This window comes from Nycticebus coucang, chromosome 18 (genome assembly GCF_027406575.1).
Source record: "Nycticebus coucang isolate mNycCou1 chromosome 18, mNycCou1.pri, whole genome shotgun sequence".
In the NCBI taxonomy this organism is placed as follows: domain Eukaryota; kingdom Metazoa; phylum Chordata; class Mammalia; order Primates; family Lorisidae; genus Nycticebus; species Nycticebus coucang.
This window is the reverse complement of record NC_069797.1, coordinates 76,923,946-76,939,657: the sequence shown is the minus strand read 5'-3', so window position 1 is coordinate 76,939,657 and position 15,712 is coordinate 76,923,946. Positions and strand designations below refer to the sequence as shown.

Genomic DNA, 15,712 nt, shown 5'->3' with positions numbered 1-15,712 from the left:
CCCAAATTTAAGTAGCCTCTAAAATCATAGATTTGACTTTGGAATTACGTTATTCTAAATACATGGAAAAAGTGGCTTGTCTATGTGCCACTTAAATTGTATCTCAGATAAGCAGGGATTTGGGTTATTTCAAGTATTTCGGGCTTAGATTGTTACTCGGTTTACGTGATATGTTCTCAGGCTGAAAGTCTACGGTATTTTACATAATGAGATCTTAATTTCTACACAACCATTATAGTAAATAACATCTTACTTGTATTTAGGTTGTGCAAAAAGGAGCTTTTTGTTTAACATTTGTTATGCTTATGTTTTCTCTTAACATGTATTAGTTTTTGCCTAATTTGAGTCCCCCAACCGTTATTGTCATTTTAAAAATGAAAGTAATAAATAAATATGGTTAGAAAGTCAAACAAAAGTCTAAAATGAAAAATAAAGGCCTTTTCTTTTTTTTTTTCACGTTGTCACCCTCAGTAGAGTGCTGTGGCTTTATAGCTCACAGCAACCTCAAACTCTTGGGCTCAATCGATTTTCTTGCCTTATCCTCCCAAGTGGCTGGGACTACAGGTGCCCACCACAGTGCCTGGCTATTTTTAGAGATGAGGTCTCACTCTGGCTCAGGCTGGTCTTGAACCTCTGAGCTCAAGGCAATCCATACACCTTGGCCTCCCAGAGTGCTGGGATTGCAGGCGTGAGCCACTGCACGTGGCTGAAAAGCCTTTTCTTTATGTAAAGGCAATAACATGTGTTTTGGTGAGAATTTTTGTGTAAATGGTAGCATTTTAATACATGGTTAAGCGGCCACATTCTTATCCATTGTTGATTTTGAGATAGGCCTAAGGTTTTGAGTTTTATTCAATGTCTCTGAGAAATTCAGGGGTATCAGGGCAGAAATAATTGAGTTGAGTTGAATTTTGTGTTACAGGACAGATCTATTCATAAAGGTGTGCACTGTGGTCTAGATAGCATCTTGCAGATTTGAAAATGTATTTGCCCTTTGATCCAGAAATGTATCTTCTAGGTGTATACCTTAGAGAAACTCACCCCTGTGCATAAGGAATCAGGTATAGGATTGCTCATTGTAGTATGTTTGTGATAGCAGAAAAAATGGAAAGGCTAAGTGTGTTAGCAGATACAGAAACAAACCGGTCTGTTCATTCTGTGAGACATTCTAGCTCGAAGATCGGAGAAGCTAGAGTTAAATCTAGCAAGATGGATTTTTAAAATGCAAATTGCTGAGTGATAGGTAATTGTGGCACAATTTGTATAATATGAAATAAGTTTGTAAACATGTAGCTACAGTGCCATTTATTATTTATGGATACACCTGTGTGTTAGTACAGTAATACACAGACTAATCTGGCCCACTGCCTGTGTTTGTAAATAAAGTTTAACTGAATACTTCTACTCCCGTTTGTTTACATGTTGTCGGGCTTCTCTTGCTCTACAGTGGCAAGATTGCATAGTTGTGACAGAGATTGTATAGCCTACAAAGCAGAAAATATTTACTGTCTGGATCTTCACAGAAAAAGTTTTTAGACCCTGATAAATAGCAGTGAGGTGTTTACTAGAAATGACAGAGCAAAAGTTCCCACACTAGAGAGCTGAGTAAGGTACTCTAAAATATTTTAGCCTCTTGACCATGTGATGCAATATAGTTATTAGAGAAATCATTTTCCTAGACTTCTACTCTGAAAATCAGACTTATTCTTTTTTTTTTGTTTTATTTATTTTATTTATTTATTTTTTTGTAGAGACAGAGTCTCACTGTACTGCCCTCGGGTAGAGTGCCGTGGCGTCACACGGCTCACAGCAACCTCTAACTCTTGGGCTTACGCAATTCTCTTGCCTCAGCCTCCTGAGTAGCTGGGACTACAGGCGCCCGCCACAATGACCGGCTATTTTTTTGTTGCAGTTTGGCCGGGCCTGGGTTTGAACCCGCCACCCTCGGCATATGGGGCCGGCGCCCTGCTCACTGAGCCACAGGCGCCACCCCAGACTTATTCTTTTTATAAGTAAATAACACTAATTAGATATGGACAGGATCCCACATGAGTCATTGACATTAACTGGAAGTGACACTGTGAGATAGTTAGGATTACAGCTGTGGAGGAGTCATGGTCCCCAAGCATTTCCTTGGTGATCACCACATGGTGTCAGGGGCCTGGGGTCCCTGTGGCTCAGCCATCCGTTCACAGACTAGTTTACTTTTCTCTCCCCTCCCTGTGCTTCTCTCTTTGCTGTGTTGGGGCGTGAGCGTTGTCATGAATTCCTTTTTAAGCTTTTGTCTTCACTTCCCTGTCGTAGGTCACCAGGGGAGCTTCTGCATGCTGTGTGTCATGCAGAACCACATTGTCCAGGCTTTTGCCAACAGTGGCAATGCTATCAAGCCTGTCTCCTTCATCCGGGACCTGAAAAGTAAGAATCAACCCTCTGCCTGTGTTTGTAAATAACTTTTCATTGAACACTATCACACCCATCGAATGCCTGCTGAGTGTTCACTCTGTAGTGGGTGCTAGTGAGTTGGTAGAAGGGAAAGAAGAGTAAAGTCCCAGGAATCCCATGTGCTGAGTGTCTGCGTGTGGGGTGCAGACCAGTGGAATAGCATTATAGTTTGGAGACACATGGGCTAGAGTCGGTGGGGGAGGCTCTTGGTGGGGTGGGTCATGACAGGTTTTGACCTGGTGGTGGGGGGGGGTTGTTGTGTATTCTGGTCAGGCAGAGAGCTGGGAAGAACGTAGGTAAGAAATGTACCAACTCTCTTCTGAATATTAGGGACCACTTGTCACATGCTGTAAAAGTTTCACTTCTCATTCACTTGGCAGAAAAAAGAGGTCTGTTTCTGGCTTTCGAAACCTGTGTAAATTATAGCACTGTGACATTATTATATCAATCTGTTTTCTGTGTGGGTTCTTGCAGAACTAGTTACTCAAATTTTACCTTTTTTTTTTTTTTTAGACAAGGTCTTACTCTGTCGCCTGGGCTAGAATGCAGTGGTGTCATCACAGCTCAGAGCAACCTCAGATTCCTGGGCTCCCATGATGATTTTGCCTCAGCCTCCCACGTAGCTGGGACTACAGACATTTGTTATTGCATCCAGCTAATTTTTCTGTCTTTAGTAGAGATGGGGTCTTGCTCTTGCTCAGGCTGGTCTTGAACTCCTGACCTCAAGTAGTGCTCCCTGCCTCAGCCTTCCTGAATGATAGGACTACAGGAGGGAGCCTCTCTGCCTGGCCAGATTTTACATTTGTAACGGCTTGGTTTTCTTGGCATTTGTATTGTTCTGTTAAGTAGCAAGGTTCAGTGCTCAGATCTTACTGAGAAAATAACTATGATGAATTCTTGACTGGGAGGTAGAAAATTTACATGGAGCTCCTGTTTTCCTCACTTGCCACTTAAAAAGGTGGACTGTGTGACCCTGTGCCGTCTAGGAATTGGCTGCAGAAGGCAGTGGCAGGTTGCTCGAAGAAAAGGCACGAGGTCTTCCCCGTCTCTTCTTCCCTCTGTAGAGATTGCCCGGCATTTCCGCTTTGGGAACCAAGAGGATGCACACGAGTTTCTTCGGTACACCATCGACGCGATGCAGAAGGCCTGCTTGAATGGTTATGCTAAGTAGGTGCCTTTCCTAAGAGGCTTTGGTCATCTTTTTACAGGGCAGCAGCAGGACATTCTTGGTGGAGGTAGCCAGCTCGGCCCTTTTCTTCCTGGCTCTCCTCTGGTGGATACAGCGGAATCTGCATCTAGGTGCTTGACCTGCAGAGGCCCACATAGGAGGGGGTTATCCTTACTTCTGGGGAAAGGGCCATCTCTGGCACCTTCTCCTGCTGAGGGCCCTTTGGTTGCAGCGGTGATGACAGCAGCTATGCCTCAGCAGCTCAGTTGAGGGGAAATGCTTTAACAAATCCCATTTAGGATGTTTAGCTTTTGCCATGGACTTTTCCAGTGTTTTAAAAATCACTTCATTATTTTGATACAGAGGATGACAATGGTAGAAATTATAATATCTCTATGATAAAACCTAAAAGCATATAAGAGCATTTCGTGTGAGGAACTTAACAATTTTTAAGACTTTACCTGGTCACAGTTTACTAATTTTAAATATGAAAGCATAAAACGTATGCATGTAGCAGAGGCTGACATTATGCGGCGTATCCCATATGTGTGACAGGTGCATTAAGAATTGTTTTTGTGTCATTCTTGGCTTCATGGGTTCAGATAAAAGAAATAGGTAGGAAATGCTCATGATTACCTGGCTATTGTCTAGTGTTAGTATACGGGAAATAAACACATTAGGAAACATACCTAGAATGTTCTTTAGAGAGGTTAGTTGAGTTGTAGCAATAAGCGATTGATATGGGAAAACAACTGGCTTCAGTGAATGTTATTCTTCTGTAGAAATAAAACAGATAACTTAAATAAATACAGTTTTTACTGGATTCCTAGGATGCTTTTACATATTGTAAGTGTTTGGTCACCTGTTCTTTTCCTTGCCCTGAGGGGGCTCAAGCCATACAAAGTCCTTTTCTCATGCCCCCCCCCCACCCCCCCAGCTGAGTAGCTGTTTGCTGAATGCCTCTTGCTGTGGCACTGGGAGTTTAGAGGTTAAAGCCGTGGTCCTTGAGTCTGACAATCTTGTGATAAACTGGGGAATACAAGGAAACCCACCAGTGTGGGCAGCACTGCCATGTGGGAAATGCTGTCCATAAGGGAGAGTGGAAGCCACACCTCCGAGAATTACCTCCCTCAGGGGGGGCTCCTTGGGAGAAGTGGCCCCCAAGCTGAGCTTGTGAGGCGAGGTAGAGAGTGTGGCTGGACCTGGGTCAGGCCTCAGAGGCAGGTGAGACGGCTGTGGTGGTCCCAGCACCTGCCTGTAGGGTGCAGCGAGTCCACAGCAGAGTTCCCAGCCCTGTGCTGAGCATGGAGTGCCACTACCTGGGCCCCAGACCAGGCCAGTTCACCAGGGTCTAGTGAAAGAAATTCAGGAGGGTGGGGTGCATATGGTTTTGAATTGGGGCTATGAGAGGCAGGAATCTGGGTGTGTGGTCTGGGCAGGAGAGTAGGTGATGGATTGGAGGAAAGTGGAGGGAGGCTGAGTGTCAAGGCGGCCAGGCCTTTCTGGGGACTGGCTCAGGAGAGAGATGGCCGCTCCCCAAATACCCATTCATGAGAGAGCTTTCTGTAGTGAGAGTAGTCTGTAGTGAAATGTCATGGAATGAGGAAAAAATAAGAATGTCAGAAGTGATGAGCCTGTCATAAAGCCAAATTATTCTGTTGCGTTTGCAGGCAGAATGGCCTTTTGTATTTTGGTTTTGTTCATGATTTTTAGTGGTCAGAGCATATTTATAATATTTCTGCTTCATGGAGCTTCCTGTTTTCTCTGTGGCCTAATGTGTAGTCAGTGTTGGTGAGTGTTCTGCGCACTGTACAGATGGTGACTTCTCAGAGCTCAGGTCTGCGCTGTTGCTGGGATGTTTCTCTCTCTGTACTGGTGGGTGCTGGCAGTGATGTGTCAAGCCCACGATTACTGGCGTGTTCCTGTCTCCATGTGCCCCGTGTAGTTTTGCTTCATGCAGATGGCTGCAGGTAGATATTTACAACTGCCATGGCTTCACAGAGTCGTTGCTCTTAGCATTACAAAGTGTTTGTCACGTTGATGCCATTTGGCTGAATTCTGCTGTGTGCAGCATCAGAGCTGCAGCCTCCTTTGTGAAGGGTACGCCTGCCCATCACTGTTTGAATGCTTTGTTTTAGGCACTAGTGAGGTTTGGCCTTATTTTTGCAAGCCTGGTTACAGAACATCTTCGCTGTTGAAGTTAAAGCCATGTGTGGAGGCTGAGGTAGGAGGTTTGCTTGAGCCCAAGAGATGGAGGCGGCAATGATTTGTGATGACACCACTGCACTCCAGCCTGGGCTATAGAGCGGGCCTCTATCTCTTTAAAAAAAAAAAGGCAGGGCGGCGCCTATGGCTCAGTCGGTAAGGCGCCGGCCCCATATACCAAGGGTGGCGAGTTCAAACCCGGCCCCAGCCAAACTGCAACAAAAAATAGCCGGCATTGTGGTGGGCGCCTGTAGTCCCAGCTATTCGGGAGGCTGAGGCAAGAGAATGTCTTAGGCCCAGGAGTTGGAGGTTGCTGTGAGCTGTGTGAGGCCACGGCACTCTACCGAGGGCCATAAAGTGAGACTCTGTCTCTACAAAAAAAAAAAAAAAAAAAAAAGGCAGATTAAGACCCTTCATGTTTGTTGTTAAGACTGCTAAAATGTTTGCTCTTGGTTTAGTCATATTAATGTATTTTGTGGTCTTTATATGTGGCATATTTGCTGTGCTGCTTTATCTGATCTTTCTTTGCTTGTTAGCTTTTAAAATTTCTTTTGATGTTTAAGAAGATCTGTATTTTTGTTCTAGTGACTACCTTTGTGTGTAGACCATCTTGAAATACCCTTCGATCTGTTTTCTTGACCCTTGCAGTCTGGTCTGTGGGTTTTCTCCTCCTCCTCTCCCCTCCCCTCCCTCCCCTCTCCTACCATTTTCGTTACAGTGTTTCTCTGTTTCTCATCTGTTCAGATGATGTCCCTGTCTTGCCTAGTCATCTCCTGCTTTTGTTGGAATCTTGGGCTACAGGTGAATGAATGTTCTAGGCTCACAGTCAGCCCTCATGCTGGCACCTCCCTGCTGGTCCTTGGCTGGGCCATGCCTGTCCTCTAGAAGATTCTTTTAGGAGGGCACTTGTGTTCCCACCCAGGAAACTGCAGCCATGGGCCAATCTCATGGTGTCTGAGGATAGGTGGTGCTGCCCCCCGCTGTGTTCTGCTTAGCTCTTGTTTTCTGGGGGGAGAGTAGTTTTCATCCAATGAGGAATTTTGCTGCTTGTTTCTTATTTCCTCCTTAAAGCCCCTTTGCAAAAATTTAGACTGCTTTTCACTTAGCGTTGTGGATCTGGTGATTTTCAAGGTTCTTAATCCGAGGGTGCCACCTCTGTCAGCACAGTGAAGTGCTCTTTCTCTGGTGGCCTGAGGGTTGGATTGCCGTTCATAGTTTGGGGTTTTTCCCAGGACTGGAAGGGTTTCCCTTTTGCTGTCTTGCTCTTCTCCTCCCAGTCTCCTGAGGATGCCTGCCTGCCTTTTCCAGTCTTCCCTGAGAGCTCATGCCTTTGGGGATGGCCACTTCAGCCATGTGACTTGGTTCCCCCATAGTCACGCAGCCAAAGGCACAAGCTGTCAGGGAGCTAGGGTGCTCCTCTTGCTGCCCTGTGCCCCCTCCTCTCAGCTTAGTTGGCTCCTAATGCCCTTGTCTGCAAGGTGCAGGGTGGGAGCCTGGGGGAGCTTGCTGGGACCTGGCTTTATTTCCTCCTTGCAGGTAATTTGATGATCACGCTTCCTCTGCTTTGGCTTCTTCTGAGAGCGGGGTCTCCAGGCCGTGTGTGCTCTGGCCCTCCTTGGCTTCTGGACGACACAGAGCAGTCTGGGCTTTCGCAGCGGCCACTACCTGCACATCCTCGGTCTGCTCTGAGATGATGTCCTTGTTAGGTTTTGGAGTTAAAATGGCCCTTCTTTTGATGGATGGTGGTGATAGTAGATGACAGCAGTTGATTTTTCATCGTTTATCTTTGCAAAATAAAATTTGGTGGCCCTTTGTTGGTCTTCCAAATATTTTGAGCTCCCAGAGTCTGGGAAGTGCTATGATACATGTATAGTGGCACAGATGGGGTGAGCAGCTGTGTATACGCGGGCAGCATGTTCCTCGGGTGGCAAAGCCACACGGCCATGGGAAAGGGCCCTGGAAATAGCACCACTAAACACCTGGCCCAGGACACTGCACTGGGGGGAGTTAGAGGAAGGAGCGGGAGAGAAGGGGACCAGGAGAGCCTAGGAAGAAGAGGAAGCTTGCTTGAGGGTGTGCACCGCCCATCTCATTGCTAAATCTTTTAGGAAAAGACTCTAAAAGTGGCTGGGTATGTGCTTGGAGTTCTTTGGTGAATCTGAGGAATGCAGTTTCAGAGGAATGATTCGGAACCAGATGCAGTGGGTTGCTGGTGTAAATAAGGAGCAGGGACTCCAGGTGGCGTATCACTTCCAGACTCTTCATGGCGTGAATGGCCACCCAGCAAACACTTAGCTATGGGAGGCACTGAGCACTCAGCAGCTGCAGGGGTGTATCAGACCCCGAGGCTCAAGGTCACCTTGGACTCCAATTAGTAAGTGGTGTGTGTGTGTGTGTGTGTGTGTGTGTGTGTGTGTGTGTGAATGCTGTGTTGCCTGACAGAAAGCTGGTGCCACAACCCTGTTGTCCTCTGCGGGAGGGGTGGAGGTGAGGCTTGTTCCTGCTGAGCTCCCCACTGCTTCATCAGGTTAGAGGCTGGTTGAGAAGTAGAGCTGGATATGCAGGACCTGGCAGGGTGGGCCGGATAGGCCCATAGTTCAGGGAGAGGTTTGTCCTCCAGCCCTACCCCTGATTTGGGGTGCTTATTTTTATTGAAACTGAAAAGAAAAGGTAAAACTGGGTGAGGATACAAGAACACTTCTTGGGCCTTTTATGTTCTGTGAATTGTGCGGTGAGGCTACAAGTGATGGAGGGAGGCTACGTTGTGAAGGTTTGAGGCAACTGTCATGGGGGCCTAGGGAGGTCAGAGCTCTGTGGGGAGACCACCAGGCAACGCGGAGCCACTGAGGATGCAGCTTAGGGACTGTGGTGACGAGGTTGGGGGTGTGGCCATGCTGAGCTGGTACCGGATGGCACGGGGCACTGGGTGGAGCTGCTGGGTGGTCATCCTCTTGAAGGTCGTTCTCTTGTTGCCTCCTTTGCAGGTTGGATCGTCAGACACAGGCTACTACCCTGGTCCATCAAATTTTTGGAGGCTATCTCAGATCCCGTGGTAAGTGGAGACCCTTCTTACCCCTTATTAGGATTAGAATTTTAACGCAGGAAGTCCTAGGAGCTCAAGCACAGACTGGGGCTCTTTTCTAGCCGTGTAGACTGGAGCAGGTCACTGGGGTCGCAAGCCTTGGTTTCCTCTCTGTGAGGCCCCTGGCCTTCTGGCCGCTCTGCCCAGTTCTAACAGCTCATGAGTGAAGGTGCAGATGAGCAGGGGTGGTGGTGGGAAGGTTTGCTGATGCTGCTGCCCCTCTTCTCTCTCTCTATTCCTCAGTGGCTTGCTGAGGCCAGTCGCTGTGGGAAAGGCCCTGTGAGTGGAAAGGTGTTGACACAGATCTTGTGACCTCCAGTGGCAAATGAGAGCACTGTCCAGACCCTGGAACTCTCTGGGGGTGGGTGGGATTACAGTCTTTGGTTGAGGCCAGTGGAGAGTCTGCCTCCCAGGTCCAGGTCTTGGCAGCTGCGGGGGGAGGGGGGTGCCCCACTGCTGGGGGCTGCAACCACCCCACTGCCTCCTTGTTATGTTACAGTGAAGTGCTCTGTGTGCAAGAGCGTCTCGGACACCTACGACCCCTACTTGGACATCGCGCTGGAGATCCGGGTATAGACCCACCCCTTCTGCCATTCATGTTCACAGTAGAAGAGCGGCCAAGGTGTGGAACAAACAGCAGCGAAGCCAGGATCTTATGGCAGACAGGGAGAAGTGCTTGCTTTAGGCTCTGCTGCCCTGTGGAGAGACTGTTATTTTTGCTGAGTTCTTTCCAGCATCTTTCCTATTTCTTTCATTAAAAAAAAAAAAAAAAGGTAAAATGAGTTTTCTGTCTGAAGGCAAGAGTAGGGATAGCACTATCGCACAGGGTGGCTTGAGGAGAGTGTTAGGTACTGTGGGCAGCTGTCACGCACATAGGTGCAGGTTTGGAGCTTGGCAGCTTGTGTTCCTGGCCTTGGAGAGCAGTCTTTGTCTTAGGCTGGCACTAGCCCAGGAAGGCTATTGGCCTTCTCTCGGCCATCTGAGCTCCCAAAGGGCATTCCTTACCGCTAGAAAGGCTCCCAGTCTGCTCCTGCTTCTTGGTGGTGGATGTTCTGTGTGTCTCAGAAAGTGGCAGCCGCTGGGCAGATGTTTATGCAAGTGAAATCTTATGATTTGCTGCGTCAGCCTGAATGAGACCTTAAGTTTGGCATTTCTTGAGTCAGCCTTTTTCTTCTGCTGTTTATTTTATTCCCTGTTTTTGTCCTCCTCAGCAAGCTGCAAATATTGTGCGTGCTCTGGAACTTTTTGTGAAACCAGATGTCCTGAGTGGAGAGAATGCCTATATGTGTGCTAAGTAAGTTTCACGTTGCTCAAGGTGGAAGAATGAACCACCCAGAAAGATGTAAAATAAGTCACCTCAACTGTCAGTCTTGGGCTTGTCTCCCTCCTCCTCCCTTAGAGGCGACTGCTGCTCCTGCTGCTCAAGGAGCCCTTGCGTGTCTTAAGAACACAGCCCTCTCCATAACACGAATAAAGTGCTAGCCATGCTCTGCGTAGCTACCATTGCGTGGTACTTGTCTCTGTGTATGTCAGCTATGAAGTAGAAACGATGGTTTCCCATTGCCCAGGATGGGGAAACTGAGGTACACAGAGATGAAACAACTGGCCCCGGTCACACTGATGAGACGTGGTGGAGCGTGGGCTCACGTGGCTTCACTGCGGGTGGGCTGCTCCCGGGGCTGCTGTCAACCACCCCGTGTCCTGCCTCTTAAGGAGATGTTTTCCGGTTTTTACTTAAGGGGTGTTGGGCACTTTCCATTTCCATGGGGGAACTCTTGCCTTGTCCCTTTGGTGGTCTTGTTGAGTGGACATCTTTATATCTAGGTCATTTTGAAGTTGTAATCACTAAAGAATATTTCCTTAATTCTGCTTTCAAGTTTCTTACTTTGTGCCTGGTTTTTATCCCTCTTTAGATTCATTTCCCTTAGTTCTAGACACTGATCGTTTTTGCCTCTTTTTCCCCATTGTGCTATGTGTACATTGATTTCCTGTCTGCTTGTTTTATCACTTGACCACCTCTGCTTTAATTTGCTCTTTCCTGTGCTATCTCAAAGCAACTTTTTCTGCATCTTATTTAGTCTTCTGGTTGCTAAAGTACTTTATTTTTGCTTTATAATCTGTACCTTTTCTCTAGACTTAGTTTCCTTGTGATAGCTTCCCATTGCTTAAAGCACATTAATTTTGATTTTTAGGGATACAAAAGACACAGATCTCATTTAAGAAAACTCCATTATTATGGAGTAGTTGTTGCTATTCCTAAAGTACCGTGAAGACCGTGTTCTTCAGAGCATAAACTAGTAGCTTTTTCATTCACTTTCTTCGTAGATGCAAGAAGAAGGTTCCGGCCAGCAAGCGTTTCACCATTCATAGAACATCCAATGTCTTAACCCTTTCCCTGAAGCGTTTTGCCAACTTCAGTGGGGGGAAGATCACCAAGGTAAGTGTTCAGGGCAGTGTACCACGCTGCTCAGTGGGCCATGGTTGGCGAATCACTTGGCTTGCTTTTAAGAAATATGTATTTCTAGCTCTACCCTAGAGCCAATGAATATGAATCTCTGGAAAATATGGCCTAGGAATCTGCACTTTTGTAGAATCCCTAAATGATTGTTATACACAGTTTTGAGAGTTAGTGTCTTACTGGGTTTTTCCCCCAACTTGCCTGTACAGGGGGACAGGGGTTCCTGACATATAAGTGCAGAGTGGGTTTTCTCCATAAGCGTAGTGATCACTGGACTGTGAGCTCTGATCTGCCACATACTGCTTTATGTCCAGGACAGGTAAAAGTGCACACTGTGGCTTCTCATGGACTGTGGAGCAGAAGTGCTACGGTTCCCACGTGGCATTTTAGTAAAGGATGTGTGTGGCGTAGAATCTGGTTCTGCTCTTAGAGCCTGGCTGTGTAGTTCAGAACAAGGCGCTTGTCTGAGCCTCGATTTCCTTACTAGCAGTGGTGGGGGCTTGCGTAGATGAGCATTACCCAGACGTGTCTGCGTGCGGTCTCAGGTGACACAGTCACGCCCTGGTTAGGCGGCTGTAGCATCATGGAGGGCATGTGAACAATCTGGGTGGTAGAGCCTGTTACACACCCAGGACATAGACCTGTGCTGTGTGTCTCTGTCCCAAATACTGTGGGCACTTGTAATGCAGTGGTAAGTATTTGGGTATACAAACATAGCTAAATAGAAAAGGAACTGTAAAAATACACTATTACAGTCTTACAGGGCCACTGTTGTTTATATAGCTTATTGACTAAAATGTCATTGTATGGTACATATAATTGTTTTTTAAAAAGGGATTTGTATGTATAGGCATAAATGCAGGTGAATCTCCTGTTGTTAAAAGAAAATTTTTAAAAGATGTATTTTTCTACCCCAAGTTGTCAGTTTTGGGGATGAATAATTTTGGTAGGACTTCTACCTTCGTTCTTACTCAGCTCGTAAACCCTTATCTTACTGTAGCAGTGATCTGTGTGGATTTAGTACCTTTGTTTCTGAAGATCCGAGCCCCAGTGTTCTCTTCCTGCCTCCCACCAGCAGTGCTCCTGTAGCGGGGAGGGCAGGAAAACGAGTTCATTCTTCTCATTTTATAGTTGGGAGCGAGGCAGTGTGAGAGAAGAGACAAGAATGGATCAGAAGTCATTTGATGGGACAGCAAAACTGGTTTCCCATAAAGAAAGGCTCGCTTCTCAGCATCTTGCTCTGGAATCAGTGCCCAGGACACTCACACCACAGCGAGGCTGCATTTCCCGTTACCCAGATTATAAAAGTCCAGCTAAATTGGGCATGACGTGCAGCTGTGGATGGAAAAGGGACAATGACTCTTACTCTCAGAGAAGAGTTTTATTTGCCTTTTCATTGACTTTCAAACAGGATGTGGGCTACCCAGAGTTCCTGAACATACGCCCGTACATGTCCCAGAGCAGTGGTGAGCCGGTCATGTACGGGCTCTACGCTGTGCTGGTGCACTCAGGCTACAGCTGCCACGCCGGGCATTACTACTGCTACGTGAAGGTGAGCGCTGCGTCCCGGTCGGCGCTGTGGGCGGCAGGCGCACCGCCCAGGGCTGGGTCCGCAGTGCTCTTCAACTCCAGGTTGGCGTCTGCAGAGCACTTCTGCTGTGGGAAGAGGCAGTGTTTGGTAATGGTGTTCAGGGCATAGTATTGCTCTTGTGAGAACTGTCCCACTGGAATCTTTAGCATTCTTGGACTTGTAGTGGGACAATGGAGAGTAGTTGCCTCAAGTACCTTGTCCTTAAAATCCTAAGGACACCTTGGTGAAAACTGAATATTGGTGGAGATGTCCTAAATTTCCTTTAGAAAGGATAGTTCACATCTCTTGGGGTATTAGGAAGGCACTGGGACTTAAACAGTTGGGATCATGTTCAGAGTTGTGCAAATATTATAAAATATTTTAATAGGAAATCTCTGTTGGTTACTTAGCATGTGGACCTATATATTAACAATATATTTTTGGGCGGCGCCTGTGGCTCAAGGAGTAGGGCGCTGGTCCCATATGCCGGAGATGGCGGGTTCAAACCCAGCCCTGGCCAAAAAAAAAAAAACAACAAAAACAATATATTTTTTATTCCCTTTTTAAAAAGTGAGGATAACGGGATGTTTGTTGATTGTCTTTTCTGCAACACCCTGTGCTGCTTCAGGCGAGCAACGGGCAGTGGTACCAGATGGACGACTCCCTGGTCCACCCCAGCAGTGGCAAGGCGGTGCTGAGCCAGCAGGCCTACGTGCTCTTCTACCTGCGGTAACAGACTCACGCCCTTCCCAATGAGCTCCCTCCTTTTCTCATTCTTTTCTTGTACCAGTGGGTGTCCTTAACATTTTTCTGTCTGAGGTATTTGGGCAAATCCTTGGGCAGATGTTGTCTCCCCAGTCATGTGTGGTGGAGAGCGTCACTGGGGGGACCCTTTGTAGGCCAAATCTACCTGGTTGTTGAGCAAAAGCCAGAGCTTTGGGGAAGGTCAGGACAGGATACCATGTGCCCAATATTGGTGTGACTTTGAATGCAAATGGGAAAGCATCCCGAAGTAGCTGTGTGACTTCTAGACGGCAGCCAGAAGTATGTCTGCCCACTGCAGGGACATTGGTCCCTACAGGCAGGGCAAGAAGGAAGTTGTTGGTGAGGAACACCTTGGTGGGGGTTGGAGGATGTGGTAGTGAGGCTTTGTGCTGTTTCATACCACTTGGCTGAGTTTGGAGGAAACGTTTGAGAGGTCTCTTTTGCTCTCTGGTACGCTGAGCATGTACTGTGGGAAGGGCTCTGTCTGTGATGTGTTCTGTGCTGAACAGAACCACATCACAGCTTCGTGGTGGTCGAAGGGGAAAGAGAGAGTCCAGAGAAGTGGGGTGGAGGGGTCAAGTCTCCCTCGGGTGGTTTCTGCCTTTTAAAAATGTAATTGGGGGGGGGGGGCAGCACCTGTGGTTCAGTGGGTAGGACACCGGGCCCATATACCGAGGGTGTCAGCTTTGAACCCGGCCCTGGCAACACCCAAAAAATAGCCGGGCGTTGTGGCAAGCACCTGTAGTCCCAGTTACTTGGTAGGCTGAGGCAAGAGTTTGAGGTTGCTGTGAGCTGTGATGTCACGGCACTCTACCGAAGGTGACAGGGTGAGACTCTGTCTCAAAAAAAAATGTAATTGGAACTTTAGCTTTAATTTATTCTGATTCTTATCTTCCATTTCTGTAATGCCTGTTTAGCTTTAGTAAAAGGATTTCCCTGACTTGTTTTTTTCTTTTGACAGAATTCCAAGGTCTAAGAAAAGTCCCGAGGGCCCTGTTTCCAGAACAGTCCACTCCCTTCCTAGTCGTCCGGGTGTAGTTCCAGATCACACCAAGAAGAATGTTGGCAATGGGATTGTTTCCTCCCCACTGACTGGAAAGGTACTTGTTTGAAATGATCAAGGCCAGTGCAGCCGGTCTTTGGGCTCCTCTGCAGACCTCTGGTGCTGGGGCCTTGGCCACACGGGGAGAAATCTGCGGGCAGTGTGTGCTGTTTTTTTAGTCACTGGTGTTTCTTAAGATGGTCATCAGCTGACAGTGGGTACAGAGAAAGAAGGGACAGTGATGAGAAAACCTGATCCAGGAAATTAAAACTATAATTCACAGGTACGTTCAGAAGTGCCATGACAGATTTGCCACACAAACTCTTAACTTTAAACATCTGGGAGGAATGTGCTCATGTTTTAACGTCACTATCAGTATTAATGTCCTGATTTTGGTACTTGTGCTGTGGTTATGTGAGAGAATGTCCTTGCTCTTAGGAAATGACACGGACATATTTTAGGAGGGGTAAAGGGACATCAAGTCTACACTTCAATCAGATGGTTCAGAAATGCGCATGTGATACATGTATGTGCATGCACACGTGGTCATGCATATATAAACACCCATCTGTGTGGAGAGAATCGTGCAGCTTTTGTGGGCAATTGTAATAATTAGGGAATACCCTCAAAGTTTATCTTTGCATGTGTTTGAAAGTTTCTGCTAAGACATTTAAGAACTCAATTTATTGTGGTAGGCGCTTGCAGTCCCATCTACTTTGGTGGAGGCAAGAGGATCACTTAAACCCAGGAGTTAAGGGTTGCTGTGAGCGAGGCTGATGCCACAGCACTCTAGCCTGGGCAACAGAGTGAGACTCTTTCTCTAAAAAAACCCCAACTCAATTTATGATTAGGGAGCAGTTTCCTTATTGCCACATGATTGATCGTTTAAAGCCTGGTGGACCCTCTCAGTGACTTTCAGTGGGATCCCCTTCCTCTTGCAGACTGACGAGTTGAACCACACACAGGCAGTCAGAGTTTCT

General features: G+C 47.1%; 1 protein-coding gene across 6 annotated transcripts in view; it reads left to right on the top strand.

Annotated features, from left to right (window-relative positions):
* USP36 (ubiquitin specific peptidase 36) overlaps window positions 1-15,712 on the top strand; it is a 40,911-nt gene that overhangs the window by 13,043 nt on the left and 12,156 nt on the right. For all 6 annotated transcript variants that reach the window (XM_053570543.1, XM_053570541.1, XM_053570539.1 and 3 more), the window contains 9 exons: window positions 2,305-2,415; window positions 3,507-3,609; window positions 8,800-8,867; window positions 9,397-9,467; window positions 10,109-10,191; window positions 11,223-11,334; window positions 12,767-12,907; window positions 13,554-13,654; window positions 14,652-14,790. In XM_053570543.1, the coding sequence (XP_053426518.1) occupies window positions 2,305-2,415; window positions 3,507-3,609; window positions 8,800-8,867; window positions 9,397-9,467; window positions 10,109-10,191; window positions 11,223-11,334; window positions 12,767-12,907; window positions 13,554-13,654; window positions 14,652-14,790 (929 nt within the window). The remainder of the gene's footprint in view (window positions 1-2,304; window positions 2,416-3,506; window positions 3,610-8,799; window positions 8,868-9,396; window positions 9,468-10,108; window positions 10,192-11,222; window positions 11,335-12,766; window positions 12,908-13,553; window positions 13,655-14,651; window positions 14,791-15,712) is intronic.